The 20753-nt window shown below is 39.8% G+C and overlaps 1 protein-coding gene across 1 annotated transcript in view; it reads left to right on the top strand.

The window, feature by feature from the left end:
- Positions 1-3243: 3243 nt before the first annotated feature.
- Positions 3244-20753, top strand: part of vegfc (vascular endothelial growth factor c) — a 58108-nt gene continuing 40598 nt past the window's right edge. The window contains exon 1 of the mRNA XM_035172579.2: positions 3244-3516. Coding sequence (XP_035028470.1) covers positions 3400-3516 — 117 coding nt within the window. The 5' untranslated portion in view covers positions 3244-3399. The remainder of the gene's footprint in view (positions 3517-20753) is intronic.

The following is a 20753-nucleotide window of genomic DNA, read 5'->3' as shown; positions in this document are numbered from 1 at the left end:
CCAACTGTATTCTTTTATCCGTATGCTCACTGGTGAAACATGTCCTTGCCACAGGAAATGAGTGAGACGGACAGTGGCACTTTTGCAGAGGGCTGTTTACAAATGTGCTGGGTCTGTTGGTCACTCACTGGTGCAAAGTGAGAGAGAGAGATGAGGTTTTGTAACCAGGGGCAGGTATTAACAGTGGCTTGTTTGGAATTGGGTCCAGGTAAGATGTTTTTTTCTTTTCCTTAAAATAAAAAAAGGAGGTCTAGGACATTTAGGTTTACAAGATGCAACAGTATTTCTTGCAGGCAAAGAGTCTCTCTCTCTCTCTCTCTCACACACACACACACACACACACACACACACACACACACACACACACACACACACAAAGACCCTATTGCCGTCCTCCCCATTGTTGTTAAGTTCCGGTAGACTAAAAATTCCCACAGTTGGAATGGGTGGCTGAGCTCACTCTCTCTCTCTCTCTCTCTCACACACACACACAGACACACACACACGCACACACACACGCACGATGAACAATATTAATCACTGTACCATTTTGTTAGATTGGAACAGTGGTCTCAGTCAGTTGTGGTGTTACTGGGATATCACTATTGTAGTTTTCTTTCCATGAAGGTGAAAATAGGTAAAAATAGCTTGAAGTGCCATCTTTGTTTTGTGTGTTCTGACCTATTATGTGATGGAGACCATCTCATATATCCATTGGGTGCCAATGTCTTAAATTGGGGGAGTGAATTTGGAGAGATGCATTATTAGTGGGGGTCCGAGGGTCCTCTAAAACACATTTCCTGTATTCTGACTTAGTTTTGGTTTAAGTCAACAGCCACTTGCATTACCTGTTATATACTGATATCAACAGTATATGAATAAAACATGGCAGGAATTAAATTAGATATGATATGAACAATTAAACTTGAGGCACAAGGTATCTTCAAAGTAACAATTTCATCAAACAGATTGGATGAATGAAATGGTTTCACAGCAATTGTGTAATTCCAGCGTCACCTTACACATAAGTGCACCGATTCATGCCTCACCCTAACATTAACCTACCCACAATCACATCTTACCCCAAAACCTAACCAGGGCCTTAGATATGAAATGTTGCTTCAATAGGACTGAGCTTTGGTCCCCAAAGTCAGTGTTTGTACTGGAAAACATCCTAAAGAGGTAACAAAAATGTATGTCCGCTCGCAAACACACACACACACACACCTATTATATTAGGCAGCTATACAGTAAAAATAAACAAATAAACAAATATCCAAATGTTCTATATCGTTCTAATAATCTAACAACATAAATTCTGTTTCTCTTAATGACCCCTCCTCACTATTGTTTCTGCTCATTCCCTCAGTGTAATCTGAACTGAATATGCCTCAAGGAAAAGATCATTTAGGCTTTTGCTTTCAGTGTGTGTGTCTTGTAATACTTTGGAATGCCGGCCTTGCTGTTGGATTTCATATCCCCTAAATAGCTGCAGAGTGGCCCCTCACACATACGCACTCATTGCTCAGTTTAACAGAATCTTGGCCAAACTGCCTACTACAACCTTTCCCTGTGTGTATGTGTGTGCTTGGACTGGTGTGAATTGTCTTCCATAGGGCACAAATCAAGACCTGGTAATGCTTTAGGGTTAGGGTTAGGAAGTAGTAGGTAGGGAGTCTGGTAACATTCTGATTAGGTCCAGTGTATAAGAAAGCTGCTGTTATATTTGAAGTGACTTTCTCATACCAGAGAGGTATATATGGTTAAAATGGGCTTGAAATGTATATGCAAAACAATAAGAATGGCACCGAATTAAAATGATAACTGATAACCAAACACACATCTACAAGTTACTCATCTATGTTTTGTCTGTAACAGCTGCACCAGGAGTGAAAAGAGATGTAGGCTGCTGAGGTTTTGCTCCCAGCTGTAACAGCACTGAGGCATAACTCACATTACACTGACTCATAATTGCATCCCTGTAAGCACATGTCAGATCCTTATGGTGTATTTAACTCATGTTTGTATTTTGTTAACTAAGCGCTCTGGGGATCATTACCAGGCTGATCACTGTAGAGAGAGAAGTGAGCAGAGTACTGCTCCATATCAAAATCATCTTATACTGTATATTTTGATGTAAAATACCCAAATAAACTAGAAAACCCAGAACATATTTTGTTCAGAAGTAATTAAGCAGTTAATTCATTAAAATACGCTCATTTCTACAAGTAGGCTACTGATGAAAACATATTTGTGACTGGGTCAATTTGGAAGAAATGGAAGTACGACTACTCTACTTAGCAAGATGGTGTTTGTAATGAGCACTGAGTTAGTTTAAGTCTTGGAGGCCTTTGTTTGATGTCCAGACGTGACAGTCCACCAGTGTCAATGACCTGCTGGGCAGCTACACGCAACTGTCCCTGCAGGCCTCGACCTGCTTCATGTGTGATGTGAAGTCATGAACCAAATTAAAATGACGTCTCTGATGGTGTATCTCAAACTTGTTGTCCTGAAACAATGACTGAAGGACCAATGGCATTAGGCCACTGGAACTTTGATGGGAAATGAGACATGTTCAGTCGAGACTGGGCTCACTGCTGCTCCTTTTCTCAACTTTATTCCCAGACTCACATGTCAAGTAGCACGGGAAGAGTCTAAAGCTACAATAGACAAATACCATCTGACTTCCTTCAGACTTTTCACAATAAAACTATGTTAAGTTTTCAAAACACAACATCCAGGCTATAGTAAATCATGGAGTTATAAACCTCGTTAAGTTTTGGTGCTTTGCTTTCTATTCTGCAGGAGATAATACCATGGTTTTCTCTAAAAGATAATAAAAAAGATGTGAAACAATGAGATCTACAAAATACACTTGTGATAAATTCATTAATGGACAAAAACATATAAACAGCCCAAGGATACCCAGTTGCAACATAGGTTGATGCAATTCCCATGAGCTGTCGATAGAGGTCAGTAGAACATATCAGTCATTCATTGCACCTTTAATAGATGTCCCCTCACTGGCCGGTTAGGCTTTTATTTTGAAATCCGGTCGTCAGTTATCCTGTAGGTTTGGTCTGAATTGACGCTCCAGACTCTGACCGGATTTGTCTGCTTCCATATGACCGGGATTACTTTCACAGCGGGGTTCACACTGGAATACTGGACCTTGACAGAGAGACAAAGACACACACACACACACACACACACACAGACAGACATAGCCCCCATACACACACACACACACACATACACACACACACAGACAGAGAGAGAGGTTCAATGAAACAGTGTTATCAGCAGCAGAAGCAGAGGGGAGCGCAGACCCTGGGGAGGCTTTTTTAAAAATCCATTTCTATGCTTCTCGGCTCATAAACACTTGATGACTTTATAAACATGCACCTACTGGGAATATCTCTTTTACTGGCTTATCTACTTTACACCAACCTCGCCAGCGACTTCTCTCACAGCGACTATCAGGATGACTACACGCAGGAGCAGGAGGACGAGCCGGTGAGTCTGATCAGAAGTTTTGTGAAGTCAAACTGGATGTCTTTGTGTGTGTGTGTGTGTGTGTGTGTGTGTGTGTGTGTGTGCGCGTGCGCGTGTGTGCTCACAGCACGAGCCCACATGTGCTATATTGTTTCACCTGATCCTGTCAGTGAGGGGTTCCAGGGACCACCAGGGTCCATAATGTGCTTTGATACAGGGATATAAATGAAGACCATTTAAAGAGCTGCTCTTACCTGAAGCTACACCAATTAGATTGCTTTCACCGGGAATCATTTTAAAATTATGCAGCAATCCATGAAAGGGGCACTCTTCATATTGGAGTTACCCGAACCTGAGTTTACTCATCATGAGGCATAGTGGAAGTAGTAGGTGAGATTTTTGATAGTAAATCTCTCGTGTGTTTACATTGAACTGGAGTTAAGAGAAAATGTAGGAGGCTGGTGGGTGTAATTATACCACTGACTGTTTTTTCTTGCTTCACTTATATTTGGAGGAAAATAAGTGATTGTTGCTTTGATTTTGACCATTTGTTAACTTGTCTCTTGGGAGTCTCCCCTCGTTATGGAAATGCAATATAAATAAATATAAATAAACTGCTGAAATGCTCCTTTAAATGTAGTTAAAGGTTCATAAGTGTGTCTCTGTGTATCCACAGGATATTACATATGAGGTTTTAACACCAGTGTGCTTAATTCTGAATTATTTAAACTTTTGACAAGAAAAAAAGGTGCTCTATATCCCCTTATGTGTACTATATATATCCCAGAAAAATGCGTACCAATATCTTTTAGAAATCTGGAATAACGCAACATCCGCCACTAATGTGTTCCCACATGGCCAAATTAAATACACCAACAAACCCACCCCAGATGCCCTCACCTTCTCCTCCTCACTATAAGTTCTACTGTGTGTTATTATTTCTATCAAACTTGTTTCTATGTAAAACGCATTCTCCTGGTGTGTGTGTGTGTGTGTTTGTGTGTGCTCATGTGTGCTCGTGTGTGCCTATGTGTGACTTTGGACAAGTGAAAACAAGAGGTGCGTTATTAACAGTCAGTGCTCAGAATGAGTATATTTTCCGAAGTGATTGTGATAATCTTTTCTGGTGCGCAGGACATCATTAAAGGTTTAGTAAAAGCTTTTTCTGCAGGGTCTCTTGATCAAATAGGTCAAACATTGTTCCAGGTCACATTTTGAACTTGGTATTTATTGTTTCACACAATACTTTGTGATGATTATTAAATGATCCTTGTCCACCTCTCAAGTGCTGCAATAATAGCAGGATTTGTCTTGATACACAATTGAACTTTTCTTTAGTGTAATGCCAGCACAGTAGATTTGAATCGAACTAAATTATCAGAGAATCTGAATGAGAGAGGAAAGGAAACTGTGGGAGAGCACAGTGAGCATTTTCCAAGGGGGAGGATTAACCAGAGAAAAGAGCCAATGAAGGCAAGTGTCACGCAGGTCAAATGTTTGTGTGTGTGTTTGTTTGTGTGTGTGTGTGTGTGTGTGTGTGTGTGTTGCACAGATGTAGGGCTAGAGTAAGGGGGGATAAGTGTTAAGTAGTATCATGCAGCCATTTGATCATTGTAGCTTTCAGCTGCTGTTTTCAGCCTTTTACACCTTCAGTTTAATTTAAATAACTACTGCTAATCTCTGCTGTCAGATGTATAAGGATTTAAAAAATGCACCTTGAAATAAATACAATTGCAATTTGTCCCATGAGTCTACACTCATTGATCTCATATTCTCATAGTAAAAACATGTTTTGGTTTATTAAAAATCAAAAACTGAAATCTGAAAAGTTTTCGGACCCTTATTTCAGTCCTTTGTAGAAGCCTGTATGGAAGCAATTACAGCTTCACTTGGTCCTTGTTTAAGTCTCTTACATTTGCACTCAGTTTATCCCATTCCTCCTGGCAGATCCTCTCATGCTCCGTCAGATTGGATGGGAGGCATGTGCATGAACTGTCTCTGCACATATGTACTAAGGGGATTTAAGTCTAGGCTTCACTTGGGTCACTCAGGGGCAGTCTTGTCCTGGAGATACAGAGGTATCTTGGCTGACTGCTCCCAGTCATTATCATGCTGAAAGGTGAACTATAACACCAGTATTAGATTGTGTTCACTCTGGAAGAGGTTTACTTCAATGACCTCTCTGTATTTGGCCATATTCATCCTGGTCCAATCTCACTGTGCCTGCCATTAAAAAGCACCCCTGTGACATAATGCTACCATAGAGATTGTATTAGCCAGCTGAAGAGCAGTCCCTAATGTTCACCGCACATGGTGCATAGAATTCTGCCAAAAGGGTTACATTTTTGTCCCATTAGCCAAGTGGTGTTTTCACTCATGCTTCCAGAATCCTTTATATGCCATAGATAAACATGCTTTTCATTTCAGGGAACTACTGGACTACTGTATGTGTTGCCATCACCATGACAACCATAATAATATATCAATATTTTACTTGTTGCTGGTTGTGCCAAAGGCTAAGCCCAAACTGTAATTTGTAGTGTGACTACAAAATGTTGTACAGATTTTGTCTGTAATCTTAAGCGGCTTTCAGACTTGCACTGAACTCCAGTTCAGTTACATGCGGCTTCTACTGCCCTTCTGTCCGTCCTGGGAGAGAGATCCCTCGCATGTGGCTCTCTCTGCGTTTTTCCTTACTCTTGTTGAGGGTTACGGGCAGAGGATGTCACATCTTGTTAAGCCTTGTGGGACAAATTGTGATTTGTGAATATGGGCTACACAAATCAAATTTGATTGATTGATTGACAGAGATCCTCCGCAGTATGTGTGATCGCAAATGTGAGAGCCTCATGAGTTTCTGCAGACATTCTCCGTCTGGCCCCCTAGTATTAAGTCCGCAGAAATTGCGCAGGAGTCGATGTGAGAACACAGCAGGAGATCCCCCACTGGATTCACTGCGAGCAAGTGGGGGGGGGGTTGATGACGTTTGAACGCAAAAATGAAACAAACATCTCAGGATGAAAAAAGCAGTGCCATACACAAAGAAGACACGGACGAAGAAGTCAAGAGAGTTTTTGTTGTGATAAGAGCCGACGTTGTTGTTGATGTGCTGTAAACAAAATCATGTGAACTCCGCAGCAGAATTAATATACAACATCCTGCCTCTGCCTGAACCACCCCTCACCTGAATCCTTGATTTGTTGCTGTTGTGAATGCGTCTGAGCAGAGAGCCCCCGCTATGTTGTGCATGTGTGAACTGCAGAGAAAGTCTGGGCCCAATTGTCTGGCATTAATTGTCCCTAATGGAACAAAATTCAAACTTAACATAGTCTCTAGAGAAATGGGAGCCGTACTTTTCAAACAAATTTTCAGACCCATGGCATTTATCTCGCAAATGGGTCACATATTATCTCCAACAATTTGCAGATGGCAACACATATGCCCAAATTAACATTTAAGCATTTTGTTTTGTTTGTCTAAATCTTTTGGCACTCATGGTATTGCCCTTGGTGGTCTTTCATCTGGTACTCCAAGCAGGGGTTTCTGTAAAAAACAATTTTTACTATCTAACAGTTATTTTGAAATACTAGGAATGATAGGTTAATTGGGCTCAAGCTCAGAAAAGCCCCAAAGCAATCAAGCCAAAAATGTTCAGAACTCACAGGTCAAATGGAATACTAGACATAGAAAGCCAATGAAAACATGTAGGAGAGATAATAAAACAAAGAGGAACTGCTGGAAAAGTTGTTAAGACAAATGGCACACAATCGGGTTCACTGGAAAGACTGACTGGGGATTTTTTCCTCCTCAACAAGCCAAATGTGTTAGGTCAAATGAGTCTGGGAGGATATAGGCTGAACCATGTACAAGCTTTGTCGTGGATTCAATGTGTATCTAGATGTGTTACATAAAACACTGGAAATTCTTGTCAGCACTCAAATGTGGCCAGATCAGAAGTCATACGGATATTTCTACAAGCTGTGAATACAATATTGACAACATTTTATTGTTGTTTTACTTTAGTGATGGCGGAAAATACAGGTGTGAGGCCAGTAGCGTCCTGAAATTCCACTGCCTTTTATATAATTACTATCCTTCACCTTTATTACCAAAGAACATATTGCTTATGATTACTTATAACACAAGCTAAAATATCCCAGATATGATCCCTGCCATCTTGCACTTATTGTTTTATTATAATAAGTCCGGCCAATACATACACTCGAGCAATCGCAATTCTGACTCATTTGTCAATCTTAACATTTCACCCCTGTTTTTACAGCATCAAATAACTTACTTATAATTAAAACCAAACTTATTGAAAAAAAAACAAGACTTGGACAACCATTTGTCAAAAATATCTTTTCTTTTGATACCACATGCTTTAAATGGTACTATTATTTATTTTCCCTTTTGATAGTAGATAATCTGACCTGCAATCAGATTTCCTTTCCTTCAACCCAAGGCTGCATTAAAGAAACAAAAAGGAGGAACATCAACTGATCCCCAACCTGTTGCTATTGACATCCCCCCACAAGCGAACTCATCATATGACTGGAGGCTGAGGCACAAGGAGGCAGCAGCATGTCAGCAGTCAGTGAGCAACCTGTTGCTGTAGTGAAGTAAAACAGAGACGACCACCAGGCCAAGGCCCAAAAAACTACCAAACATTGTAGGAATGGAAAAGGGTCAGAGTGCTGTTTGGCTATGTTTTTTCTATCAGACAGATAAGGAAAGTCTATGTGTTGAACAGAGGAGGAAATGCAACAAATTTGGCTCAACATTTGAAGGACTGGCTCCCTGGCCTTTTCAAAGATTTGAGAGGTTTTGTCTTAATATAATGTAACAAGTGTCATTAATGAAAGCCAAGTGGCTTATGATGCTGTGATGTGTAGCCGATGAGTTTAGAAAGTTTCCCCTGAGCAAACAACTGTAACATTAGCAGATATCTTTTTCATTAACTATCATTAACGTGACCTTTTCACCCCAAAGCACGACAAACGTTGGCTCAGTCTAATCTCAGTGTTTCCGTTGATAACACTTATCCGTGGTCAGTGGCCTTTGCTGTTGTAAAAAATGCAGGATTCACTAGTAACATTACACAAACTGGGACATTTAAAATTCTCTTCTGTGACGGCGAACACAAAAAACGTTACACAGCCTTGCAGTCATTATGCGAATGTAGTCACACATTAAGGCTGAGTAAAGTAGAGTAACTTATACCTTATAGTATGAACATTTCTGTGACTGCAGCAACGTGCTGGTACTTCTTGCAACAACAAACTAGTCTGCATCACACACATAGCTTGGGGGGAGGGAGTCAGTAAAAGTACTAATACCACACTGTAAGAATACTGTTTTACTATATTTTTCTACAAGTTAAAGTAAATGCAACACTGCAAGTATAGTTTTATGTAAAAGTACTACATTGTGCAGTTAAATGCCCCCTTACAGTTACTTTACACTGCACTAAACTTTTTTTATCATTAGGTTATTATTAGTCATGCATTAAAAACCTTGTTGTGGTTAAGCTAATTTCTTACTATTTTGTATAGGACAGCAACTTATGATTATTGTCATTATGAATTTTTCATAATGACTCTGTTCTGATTAACAGAGTCCACTGGACATCATCACAATGCTTGTTTTGTCCAACCACTAGTACAAAGCATTATTATCCACTGTGTCCTCCTTTTAACAGACTGTTCTAGCCACTGTTTTTTGTGTACAGCCATTCCTTGTATTAATTAATTGATGGAACAAATATGTTCTGCTTTAAAGAAAAGAAGAAAACTATTGCTTAGCAAAAGAGGACAATTTTTTCTTGTATGGCCATAGTAGTTTTTGGGTCAAAGAAAAGTTAGGAGCTAATTCTGAAGAGCAAAAGAAACCTATTCATGTACTGTATGTCCTAACTAAAGTGACAATGGCAGCCACTGAGATGTGCAGTAAACATACACACTTGATCTCCACAGCTGAATTATGTTATGTCCTGTCTCTGTCTGCTGCACCAACCCTCACCTGAATCCTGCGGAGGATTTGTTGCTGTTGAGAACGCGTCTGAGCAGAGAATCTCCTGCTGCGTTGTGCATGTGTGAAAGGCAAACTGCGGAAAAAGTCTGGACCCAATTCTCTGGACTTCCTCCACAGGTCATGTCTGAAAACAGCTTTACTGAAAACAGTTGCTTGGAGGTGATACTGATTGAGCTCAGGATTGAGAAATACAGTCCTATGATAACTGTGAGCTAGATGTCACAAGCAACACCTTACACATTACAGTCAGTCATTTAATTCATTGGTCAAATGAAAAAAGAGAGATACATAGAAATGTGTTTATGTTGAATGGATTGGTCTTCTGCATGCAGGGAAATAGTGTAAGTTATGTTCAGGGATGACTTTTCACTTTGGGTTTTCCCTCCAGGGCTACTCGATGAACACAGTGACCAAACTGGGGTCAAAAACCTTTATTCAAAACAAATGCTGCTGGTTCAATGATGGTTTAAAGTGATGATGGTTTCTACCTGGGCACTGCAGCTTGCCACAGAGTTACATTCTTCATTTAATCTGTAGGTGAACATAGGGGTGTAACGGTACATGCATCCGAACCGAAAACTCCGGTACGGGCCTTTCGGTTCCGTACGCACGTATGCCGTACGACTCGCTGCAACGAATGCAGGGACTCTGTGTGCAAAACTTATTTGTGTGCGTACGGGTCTCAAATTTTGAGGGACAACATTTTCGAAGGACCGGATGTGCTGTAGCTTGTGGTCATAGCGACCGCGGACAAACAGGAGTGTGAAGACCCTCCCTCATCATTTAAGTCCGCTGTGTTGGAACACTTCACTGTCACAGTCACTATAATGACGACAGACAAAGACAAGTGAATCGTACAAAAGCTGAAATTGCGCAGCTGCTATCGGACATGTAGCTGGTAGCACATCGAAAATGCAGACTCGTTTGAAACGTCATCACCAGATTGATGTCCACTAACATTGAAAATAACACTATCATTAGAGGGACAAGGAAAAAACGAGTTCCGTGCAAATCCAGCTCCCTGCGGCATTAAAGCTACCCCTTGCAAATAATTCAGGCCGTGTCAAAGCAATAACATAGGTGTTTTTATAGCAGCGGATATGCAACCGTTCTCTGTTGCTGAGAACTCAGGGTTCGAACCATAGACTGTATATAAAGGTTCAAACACACACATAAAGTAACCGAGCCCCGTTACAAAGTTCCCTCTTGTCTGCATTTCAGCCAGCAAGTCATACCAATGCCAGCCATTTATAGACCTCTGTCTCTAGCATGAGAGTGTTCCACACAGTGAAGGCAGGGCCCCCCTCTCTGCAAACTATGTGGTGGGAGTTATTTTGAAGAACAAAAAATTAAAATACATATATTCAATAATGATAATTCTAAATTACGATAACGGTGCAGTTTAAATACAGTAAAAATTTTTACATGCTGCACCTTAATGGATATTTATTTTACCATTTTTATTTATTTAGTTATTAGAGTGTTTATTTTGTTATTTTACTTTTGTAAAAATGACTTAGGTAAGAAAGTCACAGCCATAGTTTACCAGGGTTGAATAAAAAGAAATAAAAAAATCAGTTACACCGCTAGGTGACAGTGGGCTCTGCATACATTATATCAAGCTGATAACAGAGCTTTTTATTGTGAAAAGTTGTGAACAGCTTGTGAAGCTGCAACCATCATTACCACAGGCCAAGCAAACGACCCATTACAAATAGGCAGGTTTAGAAGGGTCGCTGCACTAGTGATAATAATAACACCAATAGTTGAGAAATGTCAGATCTGGATCCTGCAACCTTGGAGCCAGAGGTACCTACAGAGGTACCTACAGAGGTACCTAATCCAGCCCTAACAATAATTAGCTTTGTCAAAAAGGAAAGTTTTAATCAAAGTGTTTTGTCATCAATGTTCTCCGTCTCTTTCTCCTTAGTCTGTCTCTCTATATATACAGTCTATGGTCTGTCTGCATCTCTTGCCCCTATTACGTAACCCCCTGGAGTCTGCAGAAGAATGCATTGAGTAGTTAGCAATCACTTCCTAGGAATTTTCCATGATTTCTGTGCTGATTCCAGCTCAGTCTGATTGCACAGCCTGCATGTGGATATTTGTGTCCATCCCAATTTTATTATCGATAAATCTTACTCTAAAATGTAAACTGATCCTGCAGATTTATACAAACGTAGACAGCGAGACACTTATTGAGAGTCTGTTCAGCCTCTTTTTAGCTTTTGTGGTTCAAAAGAAAAAAAAAGACACCATGGTAGCTATTCTAAAAAGTATTTAAAAGTTGGACATGGACAGTGACTGTCAAAAGCTTATGTAATGGTTTCAGTAATCCTGCTGAGATATGTAGAATGCAAGAGGAAGAATTAAACAGCACATTAAATAGCAAATGTGTTCCTGGAGTTAACACTTATCAGACAAGAAAATGCTGATGTTTGGCATCCATTGTTAAAGTATGAGTAGCTTTCTTTCAAAAAACGAAAAAAGGTGAGAACTTTTGGCATGTGATCTTCAAACCTTCACTTATATGTATGTGTTTTCCTTCCTCAGTCATATTTTATCCTATCACACCATCATTTTGAAACCCATTTTATACCACTGATTATGCAATAACATAATCATGCTAGCAGGCAACACCCTTTCAAGGATTAATTAACTTAATTCTTAAGAATATTCAGTCCGACATTTCAATTAGAATTAAAAATATAAAAATATCTTAAATACATAAAACATGAATAAAACAAACCACACACAACAAAGACTCTCTGGCTCTGTTAAAAACATATCTCTTGAATAAATATGAAACACTTGGCACCGGATATATGTTACCAGGGGCCTCATTTAAAAAACAGTGTGTGGGATTCATACTAAAAGTGTATGTGCGCACAAAAGACGAAAATGGCGTACGCAAAAAACAAACAAAAAATGATTTTTAAAACCGTGCACAAAGTTCACTTTATAAATCACAGTCCACCTGGAAACATTCGTACTTTGATCTGCCTCATGTCCAAAACGCAAATTTCCCCGTGAAGTTTGTTTTTATAAATCCCAACGTTTGCGTGAGAAGTGGCGTACGCAAGTTTGAGGCCCCGTTTTGTGTGTACACAACGGTTATAAATGAGACCGGAGCTCAGTAAACAGGATGGTTAGGATTTATATACAGGTACATACACTTAAGGTTTGTTTTGTATTAAGTTAGTATTCCAGCGTTTTACCTAGGGTTGTGTGTGTGTGTGTGTGTGTATGTTTATGTGTCTCATAAACTCTGAAACAAACTCAAAGTAAACTTCAGTACTGCTCACGTCCTATGTACTTGTGATTAGTATTTGTGTTGATAGTTAAAGTATAAAGTAAGCACAGGTCAGCAGGAGTGTTTTCCTCCATCATCTCCACTTTACTTTCTGTTTCTTCTTGTGTGAGGGAGTGGGGGCAGGGCAGGGCTGTGTGAGTCTGCCTCGCTCCCAGAGGAGATGAGATGAGAGAGAGACCATTTAAATATTAGTAAGTTCCTGCATTAGATTTGCCTCCATCTTGGCATGTTAGGATTTGATGCTCGTAAACATTGGACTCATCTGGAAGTCAGATCTGATGCAATCAGTTTGTTATGCCTCCACGCCGGCGAAAGCCAGTGGCATGAGTCAGAGTTGTTTTCCGTCCATCCGTACATTCTTCAAATTCGTGACGAACATTCACTTGGTCTTAAGATTTGATTTGATTTTGGTAGCCAAAGGTCAAGAACACGGTGGCCTCACAATGTATGTTTTTCTTGATTGTGATTTATTATGATCAGCTTGAGGGAATGTCTTTAAATTTGGTAAAAACATGTGCTTGGACTCAAAGATGAACTGATTAGATATTGCTGGTCGAAGGTCATTGCACGGCTCCAGAGTGCAACCAAAATGGTCGCACATGTGACCAAAAAGCCACAAAAAGATTTCCTTTGTCGCACCGCTGCACCTAACATTTAGCTGGTCTGTCTGTGTAACGTTAGGTTTTCTTCCCCACCAGGATACAGCGCAGAGGAATACCAGGGTCTGAGCCAATCTGAGGCAGAGTAGGCCTCCGATTGGCCTTTGTCTCTGATTGTCTCTGACCCTGCTATTCTTGTGTTGTTGGTGGGAAAGAGATAGATTGTTTTTTGTAAATAAAGATGCTGTGCCCGTAAAAAACCTGACCCTGGCCCTGAAACATCATCGTCTACGGAGGTATCGCTTGAACACCTGTCTCCCCTCTCGCCGGTAAGATGCAGAGTCCTGTCTGAGTATCCAAGGTGTAGATGGCCCCCCTTTACTCTGAGTCACAGTCACGGCCAAATTATGTGTTTCGGAAGGAATGGCTTGCCCAATTTCCGTGGCTCCGATATGCTTGAACAGCCAACATTATGCATTGTATTTATTGCAGTGCAGCCAAAGTATGGCCTGGAAAAGTGCTTTTGCGTTCAGAGCATCGACGTTCTGAATCAAAACGCAACCTGTGCCGTGAGGTGCATGGCCGGGAGAGCAGCCCCCCTCCCAAAGCATTTCAGTGCCCGGTGGCTTCAAACTAAAGCAATGAGGAGTCTGCAGAAAAGATATACTGTAATAGTCATTTTAGATTCTCAAATGACTATTCTCCATCCCCACAAGAATTGTATCTCTGTATCAGTCACAGGACTGAAACACTGGGCAAACTTCATCCAAGCTAATGTATTCCTCCTCCCCCCTCCTCTCTGTGCCTTATGATATAATAATACTTCAGTGAATGGAGGTCAAAAGAGTGTCAATGAGGATAGAATGCATAATGAAGTGAGACTGTCACAGCTGAGAGCCCATCCATTTGTTAAAATTTTGTTCAACTTAAAACAACACACTCTCCACCTCAGGATCCTTTGTATCTTACATGTTTTTTTTTATATTAATCTTTCTTATACTTATCACAGGTTGCGATATAATTTCACATCAATGGGCGTATTTCCTTGTCATATCCACTGCTGCCAATGGGGTCCATCCCTGAGATGCATTAATAATTGTATTTAAGGACACGTTGATAAAATTGGAATCCTTTTTTCACTCTATATATACATGCTGGTTTTTATATAAAGCTTGATACAAGCACAGATATTGACATCAGTTTTGTTCATTATGCTTTGTCACTGACAGAATATGGAGACAAAAATCTCCCCCACCACCTCCACTATCATAAGACCAACAGTCCTCAGTATTTAGCATCTTATAGAAGTGATGTTATGTGTATTTTACGATGAAGTTCAGTATTTTAGCAACTTGATTAAGAGTTAAGCTGCAGTGAGCCTGTAACTATCATGAATGAAATCGGATCACTTTTCTTTGTTTATTTGTTTGTTGTTTAGAATTTTAGTATTTAGTATTTTTAATCTAATAATAAATAAAATTGGTCTAATTCACAGTAAAATTGGGTTGAACTCTATAGGTCCATGTACTGTACTGTAATGTACTGTAAAATATTTTCTGTGAAATATTTTACATTATATCTTTGTGTTTTCTTGTTATTCATCTTACAGTCAGTTGCCAGGTACATCAAGCTAATACTAATGCAGTTTAATACAACAGCTTGTCATTTTGGTGCTGTTGAGGTTTTGGCCTGATGCTTTGCACTGAGAGGTTTCTGTATTTAGCTCAACCTCCTTGATATAAAAGGTAAGGACAATAATAATATCTTTCCATTAAACACAATACAATTCAAATACATTACATTACATTACATTTCATTTAGCTGACGCTTTTATCCAAAGCGACTTACAATAAGTGCATTCAACCAGTAGGGTACAAACCCAGAACAACAAGAATCAAGAAAGTACAATTTCTTCAAAAAAGCAAAACTACAAAGTGCTATAAGTAAGTGCCATTTAAGTGTGACTAAATTGTTAGTTTTAAAATTGTATTCAAGGTATAGTCGGAAGAGATGTGTTTTTAGTTTGCGGCGGGAGATGTGTAAACTTTCTGCTGTCCGGATGTCCATGGGGAGCTCATTCCACCATTTAGGAGCCAGGACAGCAAACAGTCGTGATTTTGATGAGTGTTTAGCTCGCAGTGAGGGAGCAGCAAGCCGATTGGCTGAAGCAGAGCGGAGTGAATGGGCTGGGGTGTAACGTTTGACCATGTCCTGGATGTGGACTGGACCCGATCCGTTCGCAGCACGGTACGCAAGTACTAATGTTTTGAAACGGATGCGAGCAGCCACTGGTAACCAGTGAAGGGAGCGGAGGAGCAGAGTAGTGTGAGTGAATTTTCGGTTGGTTAAAGACCAGTCGAGCTGCTGCATTCTGGATGCAGCACAAACCACAACCTGACCAGATGGCTGTATAGTCGATCATCACCTCTCTCAACTTCAATAAAAAGAATTATAAACTCATCATGGATTTAATACAGGACCGTTGGATTAAATGCATTAGTTTAAGATGGGTGTACATAAACTGGTACCTCAGTTTATCTACCACTGGTTTAGAATCAGTTATTATAAATTCATGTCTTTTTTGTCTTAATAGTATTGGAATTTACAGATTACAGATCACAGATCACGTCATACGACTGTTGGGCCTTTGTGGAGGCATACGCTCCACACTGTCATTCTAGTTGCCATTGTTCTTCAATATTAATCCTCTTGTTTGTAACTAACACAACCCTTTGATTCCATTTACACCTGGTATTAATATGTCACAATATATTGTGATCTGATCCAGCTAATGTTGGGTCCAAAAAGCAAAAAATTAAAAAAAAACTGAAGAAGGGAGCCATCTGAGAAACTGCAATATCGTGTTTCCTTGCTTTTCAATTGGCCTTGTCTTCTCTCCATCCATGAGTGTCTTGAATAATTTGAGGACTGTTGTTTGTGGATTGACAATGCAACTGCAATTAAAGTTATGTCTAATGTGGTCACAATGTGTTTCTGACCACTTCTGGAGGTCGTTTTTCCAACCAGATCACAATCCGTCCTTAATGTATCTTGGCTGCATTTACACAAGCGTTGTCCAATTTAACCGCCATTGTATTGGATTAGCATTCGGAGCATTAGCAAGTAAAAAGTACCTCCCTATTTAAATACCATTAGACCTAGTAGTGATATGCTATCAACTGAACCTTGAATGTGTAGGGACAAGAACAACTAAAGCCAACCAGTACTCAGTGTCAATACTATTAACTGCTACATTTAGCAGCTACACTGTTGTGGCTCTTTGCAGCACTTTGAGGTACTTTGTTAAATGTTTTGTGCTATTGTTGTTCTTGAGGACCATTGTACAGTATTACACATCAGAACAAATATCGCCTGGAAATGTCCAATTTATTCATCACAGAGTTGTGTCCTGCTTGGTCAGCATTTATTTTGAATGACAATCTGCAATGAGATGTAACCAGAGCCTCTTGCATGGTGCTTCACCAACCAAATGACATCTTATCTTCCATGAAAATGTACTTAATGACCAGAACACTTCTCTCAATTTCAGCCCTTGTACTACTTTTCTGCTTTCAAGTTCAGGACATCTAATTGTGTTTCAAAAAAGTTTTTTTTGGTTGTAGAGCCTAAAGGCAAGGTAGGAGAATGAGGTAAAGGAGTTTAACATAAATGTAATTAGAAATACTAAAATGCACCCCCCTACTAAAACTTATTATATACAACTGTATGCTGGCTCATGAACAATCCGAATGAGCCAGCATTGGTGTCATTGATGTTTGGAGTTCATTGACTACTCATGTAAGGATCTATAGGTTTATGGACACTGAGTGGGTGAGATCTACAATATGGGAAGTCTATGATGTGCTTGGTTCCAAAGTGTTTAAGCCGTGAGAACACTGCTACAAGGCAACACAGTCTCTAATATTAATGTTACTGTCGCAGTTACGCAAGCTAGCAGGCAAGTGAAATAATGCAGGAAATACGAAGGCATAATGACAGTGGTAAGAGATGAGACTGTTGGAATATCAACATTTTCGTGTTGTAAAATTACAAGGGAAAAGTCTGTTTAGCTAAAATAACAATAAAGTAACTTCAGCCAATGAAACCAAAATTCATTACATACATAGCTGCTTTCAGAAATTTCTGAGGTCTGAGGCTGTAAATACCACAAGGGGTGGTGGGGGGTTGTATGAACTCTTAGTGTGTTCATGGTAAACACAATCCGATTTGAAGGCAGCATGATGAGGCTGACCCCATACTCACTGCATAGAAACAAGTTGTAGCTGGTGAAGCAGGTCATTCGTTACAAGGGGTGATAAGGGCTTGAACCACAGCTGTGCAAAGCCAATATCACTCCCTTGTTCATTCATTCACTACTGCCTAAAGGAGACACTCACTGGCAGCAGCATATAGAGATTTCAGACACTAATAACCATTTTCTGCCAGTGTTGCACATGTTTTATGCAAATTAGCTTAGATGAAGTAGCAGTAGAAAATGTTTTCTCCATTTGCGGAATATTTTAGCATTTCAACTGATAATGGTGAAGGATAAATTTGGCACCAGTTTTGTATGCTGTGCTGCACACACCATATCAGGATGATTGCAGTTACCAGCGGTAATGAGTAGATACAGCATGAAGTTCAACCAAAAAAACTTTCAAAGCATTATTTTGTCTGTAGATCAACAGTTGCACTAGGATGTCACACCTTGTTAAGTGCTTTTACTTTGAAACGGGTTTGGGAAGTGTTGGAAATACATTTGTGAATAGACGGATACACATTGTGGTTCACTGCAGAATAAACAGAGAAAATGGTCTTTCACCTGAGTTTTAATGTTTATCTGTTGAATTTATGTCACAAACATAAATGGTTGCAACACTTTCTGTATGCCTTTCAAAATTAAAGCTCTCCAGCATTTCTGTTGACCGAAGTCATATTTATGGCCATATTCAAGGCAAAGCCTGTAAGTAAATACATTGTGCTGCAGTAGCAGCTCCTCTGCAGAATATATTGTTAAGCTGAGAAGCTAAATATTGTGCATTAAACAGATAAAGTTGCATAACTGCCTTTCTATTTGTTAATTTATGCTCGTACATTAAGCCTTTAACAGAAATTGCAGAAATCCATAAATTAATAACACCACTAGACTACACACTTTCTACTAAGATGTTATCCTAATCAGTCAACCTATTTTTTTCATCAGTTAATGATTAAATGATTAATTGAAATGAAATGCCAGAATATCCACACCGATCACCACATAATAATCAATATTTTTGTTCAATGAGTAAAATCTAGCTTCATAGCTGCGCGCATTCATTCATTAATTCAGCCTGTCCTGACTCCACTTGCTCTCTTCCTCTCTCTCTCGCACTGACACGCACACACTGACACACACACTCACACACACAAACAGTGCCATCAGACACATGTGTAAACCCAGACTGAATTATTTATTGAAATATTTAAAAAGCATTTGTATCAAATCTAAACAATAGTGTCTGGATGTATTCCTTGGCGTTGTCCAGGCAAACCACCTCACCCTAGATGTTTGATGTACTCAGAATTTATCTCTATAGGCTTTTTCAACATTATTATGAACAAAGCCAGTTCAGGTGATTTGAGTAACAATTTAAGATAAGGAAAAGGACGAACGAAGCCAGAGTTGGAATGTCTTCGACGCTGCTGTGATAGCCATGAAGCCTGAGAAGATTATGGATGTGTGCAAGAAGTCGACACTGTGAGATTGTGGAGGTTTCGGAGGAGAGATGGGGTTTCCCTCAGTGTGGGGGAGCAATAGATGGCTCTCGTATCCCCATCGCTGCCTTCTCCACATATGCAAAGGATTACCTCAATTGCAAAGGAAGCCATTTCCTTATCATCTCACCTGTCTCGGTGAGTAACACACACACATAAACAGAAATGTCTGAAATTGTATGTGTCCCTGTTATATAGGACAGACAGTAGACTTCTTGCTGCAAAATTCTGCAATGTTTGATCCAGCTGTCTCTCAAAGATGAGTCATAGTAATGCACTACAGTTGGTATGCTTAACTGCTTGTAATTGTCTAAAGTAATAAGTGCCAAGAAGTTTAATCCTTGTTCCGTGGAATGATTTTTTTCCTTTTTTTCTTTAAGGTAGATGTGAAATTGAAAGTTTGCCGGTGGCCATCTTGCTTTTGGAAATCCTGTATATCCTTCCTTGAGTTAGCTAATGAAGGGATATCCCAACAGTGGACATCTTACAGGGAGAGAATAAATATTTATACTACAAACTTAGTTGTACACGTATGACTGGAATGTGCCTCTGGACAGCTCAAGGGGAGATGTGACTACTGAAGAAGATGGATGTCAGCATCTCAAGGGTCCCCACCATTGTCAGCAGCTGCTCCTTTCTACACAATCGAGTCACAAGGGGATGGGCTTTTGAAGGACTGGAGGGAGTAAGTGGATGAGCCAGTGGAACTGAGGGAGCCAGACATTCCAGAGCCTCGAGAGAGAGCAACAGAGGCACAGAATGTTAGACAGTTACTCACTGAATATTCATTTTCAACACATGTACATGTGTACAAAAAAAGTGTTGATTGTTATAAAAGTGCAACTTCTTACCTGCTGCCATTGCTAACAATAGGATTGTGATGTAATTTTAAAACAAGTGATAATAGCAGGGAGATCTGCTATTAATTGTAGGTATGTATATAATGTGTTTGTCTTATGCTGGTGAGAATCTCCATAAATTTGTAGAAATGTATTGTTTTTTTATAAACTAGTGCAGTGTCCATTAAAAACATGCCAGTTAGGAACGAGTAATTTATTTGGGTTGTGGTATTGCTGACTGCAGTTTTTCAAGAAGTGCTCATGCAAAAAATTTCACAATTGACATTGTGCTTTCTTAGGTTCTGTGCAAAAAGCCTGCCGAGAAATGGTTGCATCTTTGAGCAATGTTAGAGTCTACTCTTTATTTAGGTTCAAAAGCTCAAACAAACATTTTATGACATCAGTAGAGATAATCCAGGGGTAAGTCTTGGATTTTACCTCAATAGTGTGACTTGAGATGATGATGTTCCTTGCAGCATTCACTGACACTGCATCTGGGTGTCTAATTGGGGCCTGTGGCCACTTACGGTCAGAAACACTTGTGAAACAGACTGTGGTTCATGGGAAAATGCACATCCAAGTTTCGGCTACTTGCAGTCAGAAACACTGGTTAAAGACACTAAGGTTCCCTGGAAAAAGGCTCATTTTGTCATTAGGCAAGTTAGGTAAATTTGTGTTGGCAACCCAAGTCCGGAAAAGCTTATGAGTTGATTTCTT

The sequence above is a fragment of the Hippoglossus stenolepis genome, chromosome 2 (genome assembly GCF_022539355.2).
Source record: "Hippoglossus stenolepis isolate QCI-W04-F060 chromosome 2, HSTE1.2, whole genome shotgun sequence".
In the NCBI taxonomy this organism is placed as follows: Eukaryota; Metazoa; Chordata; class Actinopteri; order Pleuronectiformes; family Pleuronectidae; genus Hippoglossus; species Hippoglossus stenolepis.
The sequence above is the reverse complement of the archived record's forward strand: the minus strand, read 5'-3'. Positions and strand labels throughout refer to the sequence as shown.